This window comes from Podarcis raffonei, chromosome 17, assembly GCF_027172205.1.
Source record: "Podarcis raffonei isolate rPodRaf1 chromosome 17, rPodRaf1.pri, whole genome shotgun sequence".
Classification (NCBI taxonomy): Eukaryota; Metazoa; Chordata; class Lepidosauria; order Squamata; family Lacertidae; genus Podarcis; species Podarcis raffonei.
This window is the reverse complement of record NC_070618.1, coordinates 7,200,694-7,223,319: the sequence shown is the minus strand read 5'-3', so window position 1 is coordinate 7,223,319 and position 22,626 is coordinate 7,200,694. Positions and strand designations below refer to the sequence as shown.

The 22,626-nt window shown below is 45.5% G+C and overlaps 3 protein-coding genes across 8 annotated transcripts in view; 1 reads left to right on the top strand and 2 right to left on the bottom strand.

Annotated features, from left to right (window-relative positions):
- Positions 1 to 2,360, top strand: part of ELP1 (elongator acetyltransferase complex subunit 1) — a 44,385-nt gene extending 42,025 nt beyond the window's left edge. For all 3 annotated transcript variants that reach the window (XR_008328171.1, XM_053370659.1, XM_053370658.1), the window contains 2 exons: positions 735 to 813; positions 1,593 to 2,360. Coding sequence is in view for 2 of the 3 variants with exons in the window: in XM_053370659.1 (XP_053226634.1) it covers positions 735 to 813; positions 1,593 to 1,660 (147 nt within the window). In the remaining variant the exon portion in view is untranslated. The remainder of the gene's footprint in view (positions 1 to 734; positions 814 to 1,592) is intronic.
- A 1,802-nt stretch (positions 2,361 to 4,162) lies between these two features.
- Positions 4,163 to 5,687, bottom strand: ACTL7A (actin like 7A). Its single transcript, XM_053370661.1, has one exon. It carries the CDS (start codon positions 5,574 to 5,576, stop codon positions 4,350 to 4,352), a length of 1,227 nt encoding a protein of 408 aa, XP_053226636.1. The 5' UTR covers positions 5,577 to 5,687; the 3' UTR covers positions 4,163 to 4,349.
- Positions 5,688 to 6,938: 1,251 nt separating this feature from the next.
- On the bottom strand, positions 6,939 to 21,575 carry APTX (aprataxin). 4 transcript variants are annotated; one of them, XM_053370777.1, is made up of 8 exons: positions 20,637 to 21,405; positions 18,864 to 18,997; positions 16,101 to 16,147; positions 13,311 to 13,631; positions 12,415 to 12,474; positions 12,081 to 12,307; positions 10,057 to 10,160; positions 6,942 to 8,000 (listed from the first exon to the last, which is right to left on the bottom strand). In XM_053370777.1, the coding sequence occupies exons 1-8, from the start codon at positions 20,672 to 20,674 to the stop codon at positions 7,846 to 7,848; spliced, it is 1,086 nt and encodes a 361-aa protein (XP_053226752.1). In that variant the 5' UTR covers positions 20,675 to 21,405; the 3' UTR covers positions 6,942 to 7,845. The 4 variants fall into 4 exon arrangements, with proteins under 4 accessions (XP_053226755.1, XP_053226752.1, XP_053226753.1 ...); XM_053370778.1 differs by lacking the exon at positions 20,637 to 21,405 and adding an exon at positions 21,468 to 21,575 and having other exon boundaries at positions 6,943 to 8,000; XM_053370779.1 differs by lacking the exon at positions 20,637 to 21,405 and adding an exon at positions 20,247 to 20,623 and having other exon boundaries at positions 6,943 to 8,000.
- Positions 21,576 to 22,626: the final 1,051 nt, after the last annotated feature.

The following is a 22,626-nucleotide window of genomic DNA, read 5'->3' as shown; positions in this document are numbered from 1 at the left end:
AGTTTAAGAAAATGGGAGGGAGGTGGCTTTTTTGTTGAGCTTTTTTTGGGGGGGGGGATTGCCAAAAATCGCTCACCCACACGCAGCGGAAAATCAGCCTCTCGTTTGTCCCCTTGCCGGCAGAAGCTGCCAATCACCCACTGTATTGCCACAGCGTCAGCCAATCAAGACCAGCCCTTGACGCACGCAGCAACCAATAACACGCCCGATAGCTGCTGACAGCCATGGCAGCAACCAATCAAACGACCACCCTATGCACTATCCATGTATAAAACGACCCCCACTTTTTAGGGTAATTTCATTGTTAGACATAGACCTGATTGATGTAGCGTTAAGCCAAACGATGACTTTGAATGACTATATGAATATGCCGATTCGAAGAGAGGAGTCTGCCAACAATTTGCTTCTTCCTGGTCATTTTTGTGCTGTGCTGTGCTGTGCTACCCAGGGCTAAACCATGGTTTGGCTTGGCTTAGCATATAGTGTGAACCAGGGCTCAGCTCCAGATAAACCATGAGCTGTAACCCAGACCTGATCTTGGGTTTATAGCTTGTGATCTGTCTGGAGGAGTCAAACCACGAACCTTGGTTTCTGACATAATGTGGAGCAAAACCACAGCTTAGCCCTGGGTAGCATGGCAGCAGTAGGGCACACTAAACCATGGCTAGGCTTAGCATTGCATGTTTAGTGAGCCACAAACTAATTGCTCCACTTTCCAATCCTTGCAATTTTAGATCCTGGGTCCCAATTCAACTGCCAATAGCATAAGCGCGGCCTACAATCAGCAAAAGACAATGGCTCCAGCATCACAAGGTGGGTGAGAGAAATTATATGCTACACAAATCAATTGTTACTGTGATTGAATTCAGCATTTAATTTCTGTATACATATAGGTGAAAATTTCTTTGACCGGAAATCCTCTAATCCCATAGGGTGGGGAGGAAGCTGCTTCTGATTTTGGAAGCTGAGGGAACATACTCTACACATGCTCAGAGGCACTATTCTTTATTTCTTCATATATTCCTGAGTTGGCTCCTAGCATTCAAAACTGGTTCCGGAGCCGATCCCCTACTGATTTGTGACTCATATTATGTTCTGTTTCTATAAAAATCCTAATAAGTAAATAAAACAATTCATACCATGTAATTTCATTATCTATAATGCTTGGTTTTATTGGTATTTGTAACGAATATTTGATCATATGTAAACTACACAGAGTTTTTTGGTGATTAATCTTGATTAAATATGGTTACCATGAGGCTTACCATTCAGTAAAGTTCCAGAAACCATCTGTGCTGATCACAAAGCAATGAGATTAAAAACGGGAATGCCAGATTTTTATACTCTTCATTGATTCATTTTAAGTATGCCTCCAATAGCAGGCGGAATTGTAGGAATGATTTTCATTCTCACAAAGTTCCTTCTCTTCCCCCCCGTTTTCTTTTTTTAAAAAATGCTATTGTGAGGTTTTGGCATTTGCACCTCCTTTCTGTTTCTGCAATCCCCATACTACATGTAAAATGCATTTGCTTGCCTGCTTATTTTTGTCAATAATTATTAGTATTGTCTTTTGTTTCCCCCCTCTCTCCCAGATCCTGAATTCTTTATACCTCCCAAACTCAACAAAAGCATCCAGTGGAAACTGAACCTTCTCCAATAATCTAGACCCTGAAGCTGTTAGATGGACTGAGCGCCTGTATTTCTGTGTCTTCAGATTCTGAAATATGTGCCTTCTCCAGATCTTGCAGCTGATCATGTATCCTGAAGTGATAAGGGATTGGCAGGCCAAAGTCAGTGCTCACCAACCTTGTTACATAGCTCTGAATTATGGCCTGCCTTCCTTCCTCTTTTCTCCTGCTGCTGAGCTCAGATGGATTACCTGGACAACCAAACACAAAAGCCTCTGCAAAACAAGCAGGCAACATCTGTTTATTTAAAATTGTTGCCTCAAAACAACATTTTTTTTGCTCTTTGGTCCCTTTTTTGGCAGTGGATATCACAAAACGATATTTTAAAACTTGAAAGCAGAACTGCGCCTTAGTTGCATTGTGGTTTTCTAGGCTGAATGGCGACTTCTCTGTGTCTTTTAAGGACACCCAACTCAGACTCAAATACGGACATCAGTTACCCTGCATAGCAAAAGTGAAGCACCCACTGAACCAGATGCGCTTTGTAATTCCCCTCAAGAGCACATCACTCCTGGTACAACCACACCACAGCTGTATCAATTGAGTATCTGATGGTGGATTTTCATACACTAACCTTGAAATACCATGTTTTGACAAAATATTTATAGGAGCTGCCCCTTTTTCTCAAAATCAAGGAGAAAGAGGGGCTAATAAAGTTTCGTTGTCACCTTTTCCCATTCTGGGTCTCCGTATCTTTTGGTTCCTCTGTTCTTTGTGAACAAACTTTAGTACCTGCATTTTGGATGGGGGCGGAATTTCCATGGAAAAGCTGATGAATCAATGGAGCACATAATCCTTTTATGGAAAGATGTTTTCTAGTAGCAAAACTAAAATCTTACACTATGTATTTATTTGTGTGGTTTTCTTAAATTTAAAAATAATACTAATATTTTTATATCGCCTTCACAGTACTGCAGGTGGCATTCGTGGGATTCCCTTGTGCTCTCTCATCCAGGCATTGGCTTAACTTCAGCAAAGTGGCTGCATTATGTTCCCTCTGACTACACCTGGGGACACCTGTTTGGATTGGTGCCTGCAGGTAGTCCTTGTCTCCAGGTCCGTAATAAATGAAAAACATATACCGTACTGGCCCGAATATAAGCCACACTTTCCCCCCAAATTCCAACCGTGAAAAGTTAAAGTGAGGCTTATATTCGTGACCTTATGGTATGCAGTCAGGAGCGCAGGGCAAACAGTGCCAGGAGTGTGGTGAAGTGGCGCCTGCCCCACACATTGTCCCCCGTCCTCTCCCCTAAGGCCAGGAAAGGGGAGAGCGTGGAAGGGGAAGGGCTGCCGCAACGCGGCGCGGCTCCCCCCCCCCCGCCCCCAACCAGTATGCAGCCAGGAGCAGTGAGGAATGGAGTGGCTTATATTCAGGTATTTCTTTCCTTCCCCCCACCCTCTAATTTTAAAGCTGTGGCTTATATTCAGGCCATTATGGTAATTCAATGAAATCAAAACATGAGGCGGGGGGCAGAATTATTAGAGGGACTTCTCTGAAGGTGGATAATTCTCTCTGCCCGCAATAAAAAGAAAAATATCTTACTGAAAAGAGCAAAGTATGCCTCAAGTTTTTAGTTAAGAGTAGGGCTTTTTGCAACATAAATTCTGTGCTTGCCTACTCAGAACCAAATTCCATTTAGTTCAATGGCATTTACTCCCAGGTAAGTGTGTGTGGGTGGTGCTGTGGTCTAAATCACTGAGCCTAGGGCTTGCCGATCAGAAGGTCGGTGGTTCAAATCCCCACGACGGGGTGAGCTCCCATTGCTCGATCCCTGCTCCTGCCAACCTAGCAGTTCGAAAGCACGCCAGTGCAAGTAGATAAATAGGTATCGCTCTGGCGGGAAGGTAAATGGCGTTTCCATGCGCTGCTCTGGTTCGCCAGAAGCGGCTTAGTCATGCTGGCCGCATGACCCGGAAGCTGTACGCTGGCTCCCTCGGCCAATAAAGCGAGATGAGCGCCGCAACCCCAGAGTCAGCCACGATTGGACCTAATGGTCAGGGGTCCCTTTACCTTTACCTAAGTGTGTGTATAGGATTGCAGTGCTGGATTATGCCTGATTGTGTGCGTGTGTAAATGCTATATTGATATAGCAACTTTAAACTTTTGTTTGTTTCGCTCTGCACTGCTATTCTCGAGCTAGAAAAGGAGTAAGGCATCCCTGAAAGGAACACAACTTTTGACTAATTCACACTTAACACATTTTATAAGTGAAAAAGCAAAAATATTTGAAAGATGTTGGCCTAGCAGGCAGTGGTTTCATGTTCAACTCCATTACCGTTTGGAACGTACGGCAAAAATAATTCCAGTTTTCCGTTTCTTCTATAAGACAGAAATCCAGCCCGATGCTACACTTGCTTCCTGAGAACGTGACATAACTCACGACTGGATCCAGCAGGAAGGCCTTACCTATGCGCAAATTTGCTGTGCCACTTTGTGTCAAGAAATGGAAAACCACTTTGTTATAACTGCAGAGTGTTTACTATGGGCTTTTAATACAGGGAGAACGGAAAGTAAGCAGTCCATTAGTGCTCACAGATCAAGTAACTTTTTGATGGGTACTAACCGAAAAGCGGGTGTGAGACTTCTTTAGCCTCTCTGCATCTAGCTTGAGGGGTGTGTGTGTGTGTGTGTATAAGAGTTTAATCAGTGGTGGGAGCTCAGAAACATTTCCTGTAGATGTAAAAAGGACCTCGTTCTTCATATTCTTTCCTATAAACCCAGAGCTGCTGGAAAGCCTTAAGGGAGGCCAAGATGGAACCTCCAGTCCACACAGATGTTTTCCTCTCAGCGGCAGCTGATGAAATGGGATTGTCATTTGGGCACATTTTAATCAGCTCTCTCTGGAAGCGGTCAGCAAAGCCCTTGAGCATTGTACAGCCCCCACACAACAAGATGTTGCCCATCAGGTTCTTTTTGAGCGTGACGTCGCACTTATTGAGGGAAGTCATGGTGAGAAGAGGCAGCCCCAGCTGCTGTGAGTTGATCAAGGACGGCTTGAAGAGTATTTCGGAGCACAGGAATCTCTCTTTGCCGATGATGATGGTTTGCCCGTCGGGAAGCTCATATTCCATCTCGTATTTTCTGGAAGGTGCTGTTGTCTCCTGTTGGAAGTCCACAGAAGTGAAGCAGTGGTTCTCTTTGATATCTTCCAGAATGGGCCAGTCTCTCTCTGTGAACAAGTTCACGGAGTCATTTAATAACTTCATGAGGTGTTGTGTGACATCGGACCCAGCGTAGTCGACCCTTTCAGTAATGCTTGGCATGGTGTAGCCTTCATAAATAGGGACCACGTAGGAGACACCGTGACCGCTCTCTACGACGAGACCAGACGTCTTGCCATAGGAATACATGGACAATCTAGATTGGTAAGCAATGTGCATGGCAGGAGTGCAAAAGCTCTCAAAGAGCATTTCTGCGTATTTTTCTCTGTTGGTGGTAGGGCTCAGAGGCGGATCTGATACTAGGACCGCGTGCTCCTCGGGCCGAATCTTCATCTCCTTCAGGAAAAGATATTCCCACATGTCTTGAACAGTATCCCAGTCCACTATGATCCCATGTCTCAAAGGGTTCACAAGCTTCAGGGGTATTCCTGCATCGCGAAGTTCTCGGCCGACGAAAGTCTCTTTCCTGTTGTCTCCCGTTTTTGCCGTCTCTTGGATATGCTTGCCCACAGTCGAGGAGACCACATGGCTTGGTTTAAGTTCCCCAGCAAACCCACACTTGCAGGAGCCAGTACCAATGTCTACGACGACAGCTCTGGTCTCCTTCACCACCATCCTTGGAGTTGCTTCCCCTTCATCTCTAGCTCTGGCTGAGCCAGGCTTCATAAGCGGGCCCCTCTTCAACGGCATGGAACCAGAACTTGCACTTCCTCGGCTAGACATTTTCTGTCTCGTTTCTCATTTACGCCCATTCTCTAGGTGCTGGGCTCCATTTAAAACAAGTGGCGATGCCCACAGTGGGTTTCAGAACCTTCAGAACCTTGATGACACTGGCATTGTGCATTATGACATCACGTTACAGGAAATGGTCATAATATGCGTCCGCACTGGAGGAATTTGTTAGAATTCCTGTTCCATGATTGCAGTCATGGGATTTTTGTCTATCACATGACGGTGTATGTTTTGACTCCACGGAGTGGGAAGTGACGAAGACAGGATGTTTGTGTTACTGTGTTCTGTGAAGTGGGACTATTGTCCTTTGTTCTTTTTCTCTTTGCTGTCTGATGCTAGAGAGAGAGGGAGCCAGGTTGCAGAGAGAGAGGGAGCCAGGTTGTGTGTTTATATGTAAATAAAGTAGATTAGCCAAAATGCTGAGTTGCTGAGGTCTGTCACGCAAGCTGCGAAGACTCTGCGGATCCCTAAGTGTGCCGATGTCTGTTGGCATCGGTCGCTGTGATGTTTGGGCAGAAGAAAGCTTTTGAAGCTCCCGAACGATTGACCAGGAGGGAGGGAACATGCCAGGCATGTGTCTCTACCAGGGTCCTACTCAAGAGTAGGACGAGCTCCTGGCAGAATTAAGGTCGATTTGGGGTTTGCCATAAGAAATTAACAATTGTGGTACTCTTGTTTGATTTGTAATTTATTGGGCATGTTGTAGATACGCTTTGTCGACGGTTCAGTATGAAAGTGAGCAAAGGTCTGGTATATTAGTTGTTAAGTGTTCTGGCTTACAGCTAACATCTGTGGAATAGCCTTAGGAATATAATGTGAAACTGTATACCTCAGAATACTCAGTTAACCCCCTCTTAAAGCATCTTGATCTCTTCTAGGATAACAGGGATACAGTGGTGCCCCGCAAGACGAATGCCTCGCAAGACGAAAAACTCGCTAGACGAAAGAGTTTTCCGTTTTTTGAGGTGCTTCGCAAGATGAATTTCCCTATGGGCTTGCTTCGCAAGACGAAACATCTTGCGAGTTTGTTTCCTTTTTCTTAAAGCCGCTAAGCCATTAATAGCCGCTAAGCCGTTAATAGCCGCTAAGCCACTAATAGCCGTGCTTCGCAAGACGAAAAACCCGCAAGACGAAGAGACTCGCGGAACGGATTAATTTCGTCTTGCGAGGCACCACTGTATTGGAAAAAAGACCCAATGGCCTTATCTGGCCCTTTCGGGTTACCAAAATGGCCTTTAACAGGGGTTCAGGCTTACAGGATCTACTTGGTTCCCCCATGTCACACTAGAACTCCGAGGTCCACCAAACAGGGACAAGGGCATAAGTGTGTCTCGGATGGAAATACACTAATAATTCAGGAATGGGAACAGGCTGAGTCCAGGAATCTGAGATGGGTACTAGATGCGAGTTTGTAAGTTCTTCCATACAAAAATCTGCTTCCCCCACCACGCATTTTGTTAGCCACCTAATTTTGCAGGCTGGGTTAAATTATTTTTAGTCGTTAGATAATTAGGAGTCAACCCCTTGGTGATCTACTGCTAATTTCTCAAAACCAGTTTGAAATCCGTATTGTGATATCGGTTTCATAATTTTTGACCTGGCAACACAGTATATTGTGAATCATGATGTGTTTGTGTGCGCTATGCAAAAAATCACTATGTGGGGGAAACCGTGAAGCCAGCCAATGTTTCTCTTGATTCCTGCAGTTCGTTAACTCCGCTCTGCCTCATGCAGTGAGCAGTGAATCACAAGAGCGGGCGCCGCCAAAAATCACAGTGCAGGGAAAATCATGAAGCCAGCCAGTGTCTCTACATAGCTCCATCCTTTTTTCAGACATGGTGATCTATTGATATATCGCGGTGTTTAGATGGTGATATATCACGATGTCGAAAACCAGATTATCACCCAGCCCTACTGAAGGGGAAGAGATTTTGGTCACAAGATAAAACCCAGTTTGATTTCCATCCAGCCCCACCCGCTCCAAAAGATAAATGCCCTTTAGAAAGGGTTTGAGGCTACTCCTTTCGGTTCCACCTACCCAAGATCACCATGCGCTACCAGAGACATCACAAACCACCCCCAGGCCACTCCACAATCTGTCGCACTAAAGCAGACCCGGCCACTCTAAATACCTTTGTGGGCATTTTAATAAGCAACTTGGTATGGTCTTTAAATTAAAATGAGCATGTCAACTTTGGGATCCGGTTAACACAACAATCAGTAAAACGTAGAAAGCGGATCAGAAGAGCAGTTCTTCATCTTATTTTGGCCAATGTTCCTTCAGGTGCTCTTTTAACTGGGGGATATTGGGTTGCTGCCGTTTGCACACGTGACACTTCAGAGGCAGGTTCAAGAGTTTGGCAACGTCCTTGTCTACAGTTACTCTTCCTTTCTTCTTCACCATCGCAATCAGATCTGGAAATTGGGGTGGGGGAGAGGAGAGACAGACATGTTTTATTTGAGATTACAGGTTCGGCCACATCTGTTTTGTTAAAGTTAGGAAACGTGTGCCAACGCTTAGCTCTGCTCCCTGTGTGAATGGGAGGGAATTGATTCCCTCTTATGACATTCTGCTGGTGCAAACGGCTGCTTGATTGTTATAAGAATTTAAGGTCTAAAATATATAAATTAAATGTTCATAAATTTACAAGGCAAACCACATGCATAAGTATGTAAACGTGTCTGAAATACTACAGGAGAACAATCCTGAAACCATTTTGACTCTCCGAAATTGACCTCAAATGTTTCTCTGCAAGGAGGAAGGAAATAGGAAAAACTCTCCTCCATTGTCTTTTGCTTACCTGTCTTTAGGGCATCTTTGTGTGTGAATAGGGTGAGCCTGTGACCTGGATTCAGGAATTAAAGTATTTACCATCACTAAAGACAGCCAGGCTGCCCAAGTAAGCAATCAGTGACCATTATCAGGTATCCTGACAAACAGGATTTCTGTTGTAGACTGCCTCATTCTGTGATGTATGTATGTTGTTTTGGGGGTGGTCTTGAACTACAGGGTGGGCAATTTCAAAAGTCTAGATAAGGGCTTGCATGTCATTGTTCTGGGTTCCTCCTCCCTCCTGCATATGGTGAGTGAGGACCCTGTTGCAACAGTTTAATAAAGATCAGGCTTACTAGCTGCTTTGCTTCCCAATATTCTCTGGTTGGCCTCTGTTATTTTCTCCTACCGATAGGGAACCCACTTAAGGACTCTATAAGGGCTCTTGGATACCCCATAAGGGAAAAGGGCAATTTTTGTTTACGTCACTATCTGTCTAAATATATCTGTTGCCAGTCCCATTGCATTCTCATGCATCGCTTCCCAAACATGATACTGGGAAGATACATTTTGCCCTTGAATTAAAATTGGAGGAAAACAGCGTTCTAAACCTCAGACCTGAACATGTTTGCTTTTGGCACGTGAAAGGATATGCATCACTCTCCATTGGAAAGAGGCGTGTGACCAGAGCACTAACTCACACAGAGACACAAAAGGAAACCTCTGAGGATGGGGTAATCTGCAATGATCCGGCCAACATCTGATGCAAAGACACAGCAGAATTCTCAGCAGCAGTGGAGGTGGATTGGGGGGGAAGCAAGACCAGGCGAGTGAATCCGTTGCAACTGGCATATTAACTTTGAGACTAGGTGGCTCAGCCTCTAGCGACTGAGATCTCTGCATTAGAACAGTCCCTCGCCTAGCTCCATGTTATTATAGCAACTCTCATTTACGGGAAACTAAGCTGTATACATTAGTGGCCACACAGATGCTGCTTTAAGCTGCTCCATATGCCAGCTGTCTCAACACGGTGATTTGCTCAAATGCTGTGGGTCAAGCAATTTTCTCCATGTGGCAGCAGACTCTCTTTTGGGCTGTTTGTGGCCCACATCAGGTGATCATGGAATAACAGAACTGTAGAGTTGGGAGGGACCCTAAGGGTCATCTAGTCCAACCCCCTGCAATACAGGAATCTTTTGCCCGGTGTGGGACTCAAACCCACAATCCTGAGATCAAGAGTCTCATATTCTACTAACTGAGCTATTCCCATTTCATAGCTTCTATATCCAAGATGCCAGTGTGTCTTATATTGGAAAACAATGGTGGAAAGTTCCGGCATCCTGTTTCACAGCCAGGGGGTGACAGAATAATTCCTAGGGGAATCTCTACACCCCAAACGAGGTTTAATAATAGTTTCCTCTCCCAGGTGTAGCCTGCAAGTCTGGGGTGGGTTACTTGGGGCACTGGCTGATTTTTAACAGCTAATTCTCAGCACCCTCACTAAGCTACACTACTTATTACATGCCTTTTTTACCCTGCTCCCAAGATGGAAAACATCAGACACCCTCCCACCTGCTTAATCTGCATGTGAAAGATGTGGTCATGGCTAGGTTTCTTGGAGAAAACAAGACAGACAAATAAACAGACACAAATAAAGAGTAATTTTAGAAGAGATGGCTCAGGTTGTGTTTTTTTTACCTTTGGAGTCTATGAAGTACTCTGTTGTAAAAGAGTTCCAGTGCTTCTTGGTTTTGAAGCACGTGGAATCAAAATCTTGGCTGATGACATGAAGATGCAGCTGGCTGAGAAAACAACACAACAAGGATGTGTGTTATATGTTGCTGTAACAGGTAATGAACAAATTATTAAAGATGGCCTTTCCTTTTAACAAAAGGTAGGAAATTTGTTTACAGCATCTCATACTTACATATTTCAAAAAGCACCTATAAACTGAGGTTTTGGTATTCCACAAACTGATTTAGCCAATTAACAAACAAGTTAATCTGGTTATAAAACAAGATTACTTCTCAACTGAAAAATAAACAAATCCTTAATTGGCCAACAGACCTAATGATTACAATTAAGCACTTTTAGAGCTTGCCATAATCTGCAGAATGCCTTATGGCAAGCATACTTTAATTATGCTGTATGTTGTCACTGCGGCCTTCTGAAATAAGTCACTTCTACTCCCACTTCACAAATTTAGAAGAGAAATAGAGAAGCCGTGAGTGGGCTAAATCTGGCCTGTAAACTCGTGGAACGTGCTGGATCCAAAATAGCAGCAGTGGCACAAACACAGCTTTGGCACAAGCGTTCTCAAGGGTTGACAAACTCTGGCGTGTCGCCGGAGCCAACCATTATTTTTCGTCGTTTGCTGCTTCCTTACTGTGGACACGTGTGGGACAAAGTAAGAAACCAGCCATGTGCTACCCAACCCCTCTGTTATGCACCAAATCTGCAGGAGGGAGCAAGCGTCCACAGGGGAGACAGGCAGTCTCTCCAGTGGGCACCCGGCAGAGCGTGCTGGGCACCTGCCAGTTGCCAGAATTAAATTTACAGAATGGGATTTAACTAAGTTGCTGGGTGCGAGGAACAAAGTCCACTTGCCATGGGATTCCCCCCTCCTTTACCTCTCCCCTTGCGCCCTCTAAATCTGCGCTTGAGGGTTGGGGGAAACCCTGGGAGACTCGCAGGGGGGAGAAGATGGAGAAGTCACCTTGTGAGATGGACCTTGTTCATCGCTTGCAGGCTCCACTATGCTGAATTCCACCCACAGTTGTCTCCAGGGTCTGTGCCTGGGGAGCCCTGGTGTTTGTGGCTGTGTACTATCTCCAGTGAATACAAGCTGCTAGGCAGCATGAAAGAGCGCTCTTTCGTTCCTGTCCTGCTTTCAGGCTTCCCAAGGGCATCTGGTTGGCCACTGTGAGACCAGGATGTTGGGCCAGATGGGTGGCGGGGGAAGGTCAGCAATAACTCACACGGCATCAGGGAAGTTAACTCTTTATTCGAGGAAAGCCAGGCCAACTCAGTAATCCAGGCCTAATGAGCCCAGCAACTTGTCCCAGTAGATCTTGCCCCTATGAGGCAGTTGTGGGGACTGAAGGTCCCCACTTTCCCATAGTTTAAGGTTACCAGATGTCCCCGTTTCCCGGCGACAGTCCCCGGGTTTACAAATCAGTCCCCTGACAAAATCCATCCATTTAGCAGGAAGTTGAAAAGTGCCCTCAGATTCATTGAAAAAAATCTGGTAACCTTACCATAGTTCCCTAAATCTCCTGCGCCCTGAGTCCTTCCCAAGTCTCTCTTTGCTCTACTCTCTTCATACCTGTCCTGGTACTGAGAGACCAGGAAGGAGAGGAGCTGGTCACAGCAGGAGGGGGAGACCCCCTGGCTTCTTCAGCTGTCTGCCTTATCTCTGCCTCTTAGCTCCACCCCCTCCAGCCTCTGCTTCTGGGCTGCTTTCTGGCACAGCCTCTTCCTGCTCACTAAACCCTGTTACCTCTTCAGCTTCTGACACCTCCTCCTCCCAGTCTGCTCTCTCTTCTCCCTCTGACCACTCCTTGTCATCCCACTACCAATCCCCTGGCTCTGAGCCTTCTGCCCTTGGAGGTTCTCCAGGTGGTTCCTCCCACCATTCCTCTGCATCCAGCCGGTCCATGACAATGGGCCTTCGCCCTGAACCAACAGGGCACAACCCAGTTCCGAACACAATTATGGATTACCTCATGCTGGGAATGGCATGGTAGCCCAGTCTGAAGCGCAAGCTGTCTTTTTCAGGGCACTGCTGGATGACCTTCTCTCCAAGGGCATGCATGTGCTCCAGAAGTTTGAGATGCTCCTGAGTTACTTTACTCAAGGTAGAGATGGATTGCCACGGCAGCACTAACCAGTGATAGCGAGCTTTCGGATACTTGTCCTTTATAACTACAGCCTTTTCATCCTTGTAGACCTTGCAGAGAAACATAGAAGTCCAACAGTCTTGCACTGATTTTGCTATCATGGAGCATATACATCCTTAAGCACCATGGTGACCCAAGTTAGGAATGAGATCCTTACCTGCATATCTGGGTTTTGCATGGAGACCTTCAGACCTTGAGCCCAGTACTCCAAACATGGCTATAGGACAAAACACAGGAACTCTGATAAAATAAGTCTGGAAACGTTCAATGGGACACACTTCCTAGTTAAGTATGCTTAAGACTGCAGCCTAAAAGAGCCAAGTCACATAGCTAAAATAGCTGTAGGAGACACTTGTGGTTCTGATTGCATTCTGAAAGAGCACTGAATGCCAAAATATTTGTAACTCTCAGGTCATTCCTCGGAGCAACAGTAGTAGGCAAATAGCCCAAAATCCAGCAGTACTTTGATGAAGATTAGCAGAAACTCAGATGGTGCGTTCTGTCTGCCCCCATTTCACGATGGCAGGGCCTTGGGTGTGGAACCTATGGCCCTCCACACATTGCTGGACTCCAGCTCCCATCAGTCCCAGGCAGGATAGCCAATGGTCATGGGTGATGGAGGCTACAGTCCAATATATATCATTTGGAAGACTACAGGTTCACACACACACACACACACACACACACACCTCTCGCCCTATCTGAATGTGCGACTGACAGGCAATCCCTGATCTAGTCGGGAACACCAATTACCCACAAACTGTGAGGTCTGGCAGCACTGTTCAATGTTCTCCACCGACCACACAAACCCCAAAGTCAAGCCCCAGTATCAAGGTCTTGCACAGCCCTTGCCCCTACTAAGATCTACATTGCAGACACATCAACAGGGTTATTATACCAGTCTCGGTGTTATAGCTCCCCTCAAAGATTTATAGGGACTGCTTGGGCAGGGTGCTGAGATCTCACCTACCGTTCAGGTCCTGCAGTGAAAGGAGAGCTTCAGCCACCCACTTGTGCTACAACAGGGGTTACTACTAATATTTCCTGGCTCACCTTTTTGTTGACAGAGCTTCCACCCGAAGAAACAGAACTGCTGCTGTAGCTGGAATCGCAGGCTTGAGGGGCCATTTGCTCCATTTCTGCGAGTTTGCCTGGCATCCTTTCCATGCCACCAGTCTCAAGTTCATCCTGTGGTCTTTTCCCCCCTTTAGGCTCCACCGTCTCCTTACCACCACAAGCCCCCATTTCCTCCGAGAACTGCACGGTGTACGGGTACAGATTGTTGACGATATGGAGAATTTGTCCTGGCTTCAGTTTAATTTCCCGGTCCTTGCCAATATCCACTAGGTCAACGCTGGTTGGGTTGACTCCTATCTTTGGAGCAAAAGAAGATGCCAGAATTGGTGTTTTGCCACTGAACCAGAACTTTCACACCCCTAAATACGGCATCCATGGAAGGACATGTAGTATTTCCTACACACCCGAACAACTGCCAACCTGGCCATTTTAGCAGTAGACCGCAAGTGGGATGAACAAGTCTACTTTGTAGTAGGCGATCCAACACATTCGCTACAACAGTATGAAACTTTAGCAAGGAATATTGTGTTGGATCCTGTGATATGTTAACTTATAGCAGTTCATGGAAATAAATTTGCCTGTTCCTTCTTCCCTGATGCATTCACCTGCCTAACCCCCACCCCCCCCAAGCCTCTATGGAAAGAAATGGGGCTCAACCTGAACAATATGAAGTGGAGCATGCTCTTCCCAATTTTGGGAACCCTCCCCTCCCTGCAACAGCCCCCCGTGTCCCACCCTATTGTTCACAGGGCAGCCCTCTGGGGAGGCTTTTGCGGGGGGTGGGGCATAGGTGCCGGCAGTGGGAAGGAGAGGATCCTCAGCCTATAGACCTTCATTGACCTTCCTTCTATTGACTTCAGTCTAGAGTCTAGACTAAGATTTCAGTCATATATGTATGTACCTGGGAGTAAGTCCCATGGAATGAGGCTTAGTTCTCTGTTGATTGTATAGGATTGTACTGTCAGCCTCTTACAAGGAACAAAGGGGGGGGGGGAATCAGATAAATTCAGCTTACTTTGGCTATTCCTCTCGGACGGGTATGAATTCTGGATGAAAGCCACTTTATGAAAAGGAAGCGGAGTGAAATACACTTCCGCCAAGCAGGGTAGGTCTTAGAAACTGGTTGGGCAAAGCAGTAAAGCACTCTTGTTACCTATAAAGTCAGTGAAACGTTAGCACATAGTGAAATGTTTGTTCCACGTGACGCGGGTTATTTCCACTCAACTGGAGACAGCGTTGCTGGATCTCAGTGCCAATAAAACCCAAAGCCAGCCCAAGGTAATAAAAAGGCTCACAATGAACGAAAGGGGGGTGGGGTGGGATATGTCCTTCCCCAGGTTCCTGGTTTTGCAATGTATGGAATATCGCTCTTTCAGAACGACTTCCTCATCACTGCTGGTGATTAGGGATGCTTCTAAAAAAGAATGAGACTTGGTTTCAATTGATTTATTATTATTCAATTGATTGATTTATTATGTTAATAACAGTGCAGAGATGGGCCACCCAACTCATTTCCCATTGCAGAAAGGTTATGTTGGAACTGACTAATAGTCTGGGTACTTTTTCTTTTCTTCCCCTTATCTGCTCTTGATTGAGTCGTGTTATTTGCCGCATGCATTCTGTGTCTGCAGGCTGTACACTTTATATGAACTTTTACAAAATAACAAAACTATTTTTTTAAAAAAAGAGAGGTGGGGGGAGAACAGTCCATCTTTGGCTTTATTTTTAAACTCTGCCTCCTTCACTGAAGTGAACTCCTGGTCAGAGAACTAAGCCCCTCTTGCAGCATCTAAAGATTGCCTCATCAACCTTTAGTCAGACCCAAACAAAACGCAAAGAAAATTCTGCTAGCAGCCCCTCGCAGTCCACTCTTTTCCTGTAGCCAGAAAGAAGCAGCTTCCATTTTGCCCAGGTCTCCTTCCTTCAGGTCAAGTACCATATGGCTGCTTGCCACTATGGTTGCCTAGGCAATGACCCGGCACAGCTGTGAGAATGGCAGAGAAGTCTAAGCTGACAAAGAGGCCAGTTTCCGAAGGAGGAAGAAGCCGAGTTTTCTAAAGATAACTTAGCTAATAGGTGGGACTTAAAAGACATGGGTTGAATGCAAGTGAAGATGTTCAATCTGTTCCAAACCTGGCATAAAATTGTTTCGAAACAGGGCAATGAAGTCCCACCCCCTTTATTTTACTACACTTTGTTGGGAAAACAACGCCATGTCTTTGATCAGCAGCAGATACACTGCCCTTCCCGCACTCAGCAGGACCATATGTAGCAACTGAAAATATCTCACATCTATCTCCAGTACCACGGAAATCCAGGAAATGAGCCTATATTTGCAAGCTTTGCATTATTCATTTCACTTCCATTTCTTTTTCCAAAGAATGCATCAAGATGGGTTGTGGCAAAAGAGGGAACGGACAGAAAAGGGGGAAATAAGTACTCAGTGATGGGCTCATTACATATAATGCTTAGATCAGCCTTCGTCCACCTGGTGCCCCCTCCAGATGTTTTGGACTACAACTCCTATCTGTCCCAGCCAGCATGATGGGAGTTGTAGTCCAAAAACATAGGTTGGTGAGGACAGTGATAGCCCTTGACCTCTGAAAGCGCCGCCCAAAGCTCTTTTGGATTTCTGAGTGCAAAGCGAAGTTATGCTTTCAAAGCAGATGAATCTGGCGCAAACCGCGGGACACAAGCGTTTCTGCCCTTCCGCTTAAGCTTCATAAAGTGCTCTCAGCATTCCTGCGTGCAAAGGAAAGGACATACCTGTTTAACCTGGACATACCCTTTGTTGCAGTCTGCTTTTAGCTGTACTGAAAAGAAAAGTGACAGAGAGTGACGTTAGGCCTCCCCCCATGCCCCAACATTTTATGCTGAAGGGTATACTAACCAGAAAGGACTGGGGATGGAGGACAGGTTGATCCCAAAGAGCAAACACCTTAATTTAATTTTACTAAATTTAGAAAGTAAGTGGCAGGTGTCCATCAACTTATTTGTGAGCCGTGAAAATCAAGGCCTGCTCTACTAGCCTGGAAAATAAATTACCATATTTTTCGCCCAATAGGACGCACTTTTCCCCCTCCAAAAATGAAGGGGAAATCTGGGTGCATCCTATGGGGCGAATGCAGGATTTCGCTGAAGCTTGGAGAGCGAGAGGGGTCGGTGCGCACCGACCCCTCTCGCTCTCCAGGCTTCAGGAAGACATCCGCAGCCTAGGCAGCCCTGTGGGAGGTCCTGCAGGGATGTCTAGGCTGCCGATAGCAGCCTGCTTCTCGGAGCGTCGGGCGCCCTGAAAGCAGAGCGCCCGGCGCTTCGGGAATACATCCGCAGCCTAGGCAGCCCTGCGGGAGGTCCCGCAGGGCTGTCTAGGCTGCGGATAGCAGCCTGCCGCCCGGCGGGCGGGGCGTCCTCAAGCAGAGCGCCCCGCCCGCCGGACAGACATCCGCAGCATGGGGAGCCCTGCAGGAGTTCCCCGCAGGGCTCCCCACGCTGCGGATAGCAGCCTGCCACCGGGCAGACATTGGCCAGCCCCACAAGCTCGGGGGACAGCAGGGAGGCGCAGCGCCGCCATCCCGCTGTTCCTCAACCTGGTTCGGTTTCCCCAACCTGCTTTTGGGGGGGAAATAAAGGAAAATTTTTTTCCTTTATTTCCCCCCCAAAAAACTAGGTGCGTCCTATGGGACAGAGCGTCCTATGGGACGAAAAATACGGTAAGCTCAGGAGTATATGACTCCACGAAGTGCGATCACACTTTACTGATGCCCAGCCTTTCACTCCATCTGTTTCACATCTGTTCCGGAGGACTGAAGGACCCTCCAGAGCAGATTTGCCTGCTTTGAGATTTTGAAGAGCGCACAGGGAGAAGTGGAAGTACCACTGTTACACATGGAACTCTGGGCATGCGGCGCTGGATTCAACCCATCTCTCCGCCTCTCCCTATTTACTGGGGATGGCCCTTATAGTCTAGTGCCTGTTGCAGCAAAACAACCATTCTTGCTAAGCCTTTTTTTTGGGAAATGCCTTTTCCAAACTTTGCCAGCGTACACACACTTCAGATTTCAGCTCCAGCCCACCCTCTCAGTGCAAATGTCAGTGTGCTGCTTCCCATATCAATCCAGATAGTAAATGCTGGTGAACTGTGTTGTGAGTTCCTGCTCTGTAACAAAGGCAACCAGATCAAGAATTAACTCGACTTACTTGCATTTTATAGCACAGGTTCGCTAACACACTCCTGTGCGAAGAGCCAATGCAAGACAGACAATTGCAGGCTATAAATTAATATGATGTTCAAGAAAGGAAATACTTTTTGCAACGTGCAGGTGGGGATCTAAACTTATAGAGAACAGGTGTATTATAAGCAGTGCATTTTTATGACATTATTTACTGGTATAGAGTATTGGCATCATTTCTCTTTTTGTGTCTGTTTGTTTTTCTGCCCACGGCACTTTTATCAACAGATGAGTTCTGGCACCTCATTTCCTAGGTTCAGTCCCCAATGTCTACACGTAGGGTTGGGAGAAACCAGTGAAATTCCGGAGTCACTGCTGGTCTATGTAGATATTACTGAGCTAAATGGGTTAATGGTCTGACTCATAAAATTTCACAGTTGGAAGAGTTATCTAGCCCAACCCCTGCATTGCAGGAGTCACAGCTAATATTTTATTTCTGCAAGACAGATACAGGAACCGTATTTCTATCAGTTGGCCTGGCACTGCGACTCTACAAACAAGCTTGTTGTGACGGATTGACTTCTCCACCAACTCTGTGTGCCAAATCAGGTGCAGTTGGTGGAAAGGGGAAATCCAGCACCTCTGCCTCTTAGTCTTTATATGAAGTAACTTCCCGTGCTTCTATTTTGTTCTGCGAAATGTAGAGAATTTTGGAGGTTTTAATGTTACTTAGCATTAGTTCTTCAGAGTGTTCAAAGTCTTTCTTGTGGTGATCCATGTTGGTTTTCTCATTCTGATGTGGCAAACAGAGGGCTGTGTCACCTTCCTAATGCAGTTGTACCTTGGAAGTCGAATGGAATCCATTCCAGAAGTCCGTTCCACTTCCAAAACGTTCGGAAACCAAAGTGCGGCTTCTGATTGGCTGCAGGAAGCTCCTGCAGCCAATCGGAAGCCGCAGAAGCCCCGTCGGACGTTCAGGTTCCAAAGAACGTTCACAAACCCTCACTTCCAGGTTTGCGGCATTCGGGAGCCAAAACATCCAGGGCGTTTGGGATCCAAGGTAGGACTGTATTAACAACAGCACAATCCTAACTGTGCCTACTATGAAATAAGTCTTAACATTTTGCAAGTGGGGGTGAGGACCGCAGCCCTAGGAAGTTTAGTAGAAGCTCTCGGTCTTTTAGCCTCTCCTTTAGCCCTATAGCAGCACCCCCTGCAAACTATTTAGCTTCAAATCACTTATGACGCTACACCAAAAGAAATCAATCCTAAGCATTTTTACTCAGGAGTGAGGACTACTGAGTTTAGCGGGAGTTACTCCCTGGCATGTTTAGGATTGCAACCTTCATCTCCACTTTACCTTGTCTTCGGGAACACTTCTTGTCTGTTATCTCCGTTTCAGGCCCACGCCCTAGCATCACCATTTCTAAATGTGGCAGTTTAATTCGCTGACAGGCTCTATCTTTGCTCACAAGCCAGCACACACGCATTGTGCTCAGGGGAGAAAAGAAAGAAGGGAAAAATTAAATGCTCAGTTTTACTAAGTGAATCTGAAATTCAGCTTGGGAACAAGCGAGCCACACGTTTTCCATAAAATCTATATTTTATCTTACAGCGCTCACTGGATAGGTCTTAATCTTGCATTCAGCGTAGTGGGTGCAAGCTTGCGGAACTCCCTCCCAGCTGAGATTAGACAGGCACCCTCCCTGCTGAACTTCAGGCACATGATTAAGACTTTCTTGTTCCAGAGGGAATATTAAAGTAATGTTTTGTTCTGTGATGAATTGTTGTTGTTTTATCATCCCACTTTCTGTGGTTTGTTTTTATGCACACTGCTTAGAAATGCAAATAATTAAGCAGCATATAAATGTCTAAAACAAAACAAAAACAAAATAATCTTTAGAATTCAATCTCTCTGCAGGTGGAAGAAAACCGGGACTTACAGAACACAAATACTTCGTCAGTGCAGAAATAGCATTAAGATACAGAATAGTTTCAAATATTACATGCACAAGACCAATCAAACCTCAACTATTTACCTAAAAATGTCATATTAGAACTGGTAAGATTTAATTTCAAGTAAGTATGCTTAAGCTCCATAAACAAAAATCCTAAAAGGACAAGCAAGCACTTGACTAAACACATTGTAACAGTGTTGTTTATATATATATATACTTGAATACAACCTGTAGAACAATCTCATTACTTTAACATTTGCTACTTTAACACATTTATTAAGCCTCAGCTTTGAAGTATACCTGTAATTCCCAACTAGCAACCCACAAATTAGTTCTGGTCTCCTACAGGATAATTGCTTCAGAAGGAAGTTCCTTCAGGAGCAAGGTTGGGAATCCGCCTCTGACATGCATATTTAAGATTTTTGGTTGATGAGGCTCTAAGTTTCGCCTGCGACTATTAACCATGGCACAGGGCTATGTGCATGAATACAAATGCTAAATGAATACAGTTAAGCAGAAGTAACTGTTCATAGAAATTCAGCTATGATAATAGAAACAAACGAATTGTGACTGTAGTCCTGCTTCCAAGTAGACATGTTTACAAATGCACTGTCTATAGTTTCTCCCCTCCCCCCATAGCAAGATTCAATTGTGAAACAGTTATTCATTTGCTTTCATTTTAACCGGGGCTCAGCCTGCAAAGCCCGTCAGAAATTGGGAGTAAGGGACAAGAACAAAATTAAATATTATTCTTAGGTTTTCCATTATAATTCCCAATTTCTTACTCAGTTCAGAAATGCAGATGAATCCTGAATAAGTAAATACAATGCCTTGTGCGCAAGTGGATATTTTGAACGGGAAGCAGTATGCAGCAGCTTCTTTGTGTGATTCAAAATAAATGATTTGGGGTGGCCCAGTGGTTATTGTCAGGCTGAGGGAGCACAGCTAGTCAACTCATTCCTTTTCAATACGTGCAGGGTAAGAGGAGGGCATCACACTTTACAGTGAGTTGCACACAAAATTGGTTTTAAACTAGATTATCGGCATACAGCCACTTATAGGGGACATGGAGGCTTCCTGGAGATATAGGCATATGATTTGGGGTGATTTCAGGAGTGTGGGTATGTTCAAATCCCAGTTCCTTTCTTCAGGTTATTGTTCTGCTTACCATTTACCCAATATTAGAGCTCTTAAGAACCCAGAAGGCCTGCATACTTTTTTGGCAGGCCTAATAAAAGTTATGGCTTTTGCAGCCTTGTTCCCATTTCCCAAGAAATAAATTCCAAGGAGTTCAGTGTGCAGTGAACTTCAGCATGAAATAAATAGCTGCAGATGAGGAATTGTGGGTGGCTGGCTCTGGGTAGAATGAGCCACTGCCTGAGTGCACACAAAAGGGTGTGCTGAATTTTCCAATTATTCCCAAAATGAGGAGTGCTAAATAAAGTTTTAACATGACTTGGGAATTCAAAAGGATTGGTTAAATTAATACAATTCAGTTTTGCTTGGCAAGTAGCATATTACCAAGTACTTGCCTGTTATATCATTTACATTATGTAATTTTATTATTTTTTAGCATTGCCTGACAGCTTCAGAAGGTAACATTTAAACTCTTGGGTTCCCCCAAAGCAGTTTATATGCTTCACCAAGCGTACTCTCTTAGGAAGCTAAATGCTGCCCGATCACAGAAATAACAGGTTTTAATTCCTCACACCCGAAAACGTATTTTTAAGACCCCCCCCCCACTGAAAAAAAAATTGCAAAAATTAAGTTTCTGCCCCTAAAATGGCACGCCCCACCCCCATACTAGCAGGGTAAAATGTGAGACAGGAAAAATGACAACAGATTGGGGCCATCTGGAGATGCTCGTCCTTTTTCCAGAATCCCCTCCCTTCCCTTCCGGCCTTCGGTACGTCGCCCGCCTCCCACAACACACCCCGGCAGCCCCGCCCGGCCCCCGGCTCCTCCTGCCCGTCGCCCGCCCGGCCCGCGCCTGAGCTTCCGCTCACCTCCACGCTGCCATCGCCGCCCGCCTCCGCCCGGACGCCGCCGTCCAATAGCCGCTGCCTTCGCTGCCCGGCAGCCAATCAAACCCGCTCTTTCGATTCCGCGTGAGCAGCGCTGCGCCCGCCGGCTGGGAGGCGGAGCCAGCAAGGAAGTTGCTCGCTCGATGGAGCAGGTCGTGAGCAGCTTTCAGTATGGGGTGGGGGGTGGGAGGGTGGATTTCCCTAGGGGTTTGGGGACCACCCTAGGTATGGTGCGGATTGCATTGCACTAATATTCTTCTCCACCTTATTTTTGCTTAACTAGTTGAATGCAAAGCCTTAATAAAAAAATGCAGGAGTAGGTTTGCCAGGCTAATTTTAAAGAGCCAGCTTTTTTATTATTTTATATGTAACGTAACTTCCGTATGCTGTATTAGCAGTATAAGTAGCAAAATATGTTGATATAATTTTGTATTGTAATTGTTGTAGGAGATCCTACAATTGTGATTGCAAATGATACAATATATCGCGCGGCAGAAATTCTGTGTTTAATCCAAGTAGACACTGTGGTGCTTCTCAGTAGACAAATGTGTGTAATATATATATATGTGTGTGTGTGTGTAGACACACACACAAAGATCACCTTTCTGTGCCTTTGAATGTAATAAATGTTTACAGAAATCAGCTGAAACTTCCTTTTGCTATGTCACAGAGTCCTTCACTGGAAAAATTATTTATTAGGAAGTTGGGTGGCAAGATGTAAAAGTGGGACATTTCATCATTGTGTGGGAGACGGTATTTGAGCAGGTGTAGCTTGCCTGACAAGTTACTCCTGAAATTTCCTCCTACATAACTATTTCGGATGTACCGTGAGCTTCCTGTAAAAGTGGCGTTTAAAACTCCACCTTCTGCTGGTCCACAATGTATATGTTGTGTCTGATATGTTTGTGTTGGCTCCTAGGAACTGTAGTTTGCTCTCATAGAATTACTGTACAGTATTACCACTTACATTTGTGAGTTACTTTTTACACATTCTAAAGTCAAGTACAGTGGTACCTCGGGTTAAGTACTTAATTCGTTCCGGATGTCCGTTCCTAACCTGAAACTGTTCTTAACGTGAAGCACTTTAGCTAATGGGGTCTCCCGCTGCCGCTGTGCCGCCGGAGCACGATTTCTGTTCTCA

Coding starts and splice junctions, on each gene's coding strand:
- APTX (XM_053370777.1), bottom strand. CDS start 20,674: ATGCAGGCCTTCTGGGTTCTTAAGAGCTCTAATATTGG. Junction 18,998..20,636: donor CTTAAGAGCTCTAATATTGG/GTAAATGGTAAG, acceptor TTCTCCCCTGAG/CACAATGCGTGTGTGCTGGC. Junction 10,161..12,080: donor CATGCCATTCCCAGCATGAG/GTAATCCATAAT, acceptor TTGTTTTCTCAG/CCAGCTGCATCTTCATGTCA.
- ACTL7A (XM_053370661.1), bottom strand. CDS start 5,576: ATGTCTAGCCGAGGAAGTGCAAGTTCTGGTTCCATGCCGTTGAAGAGG.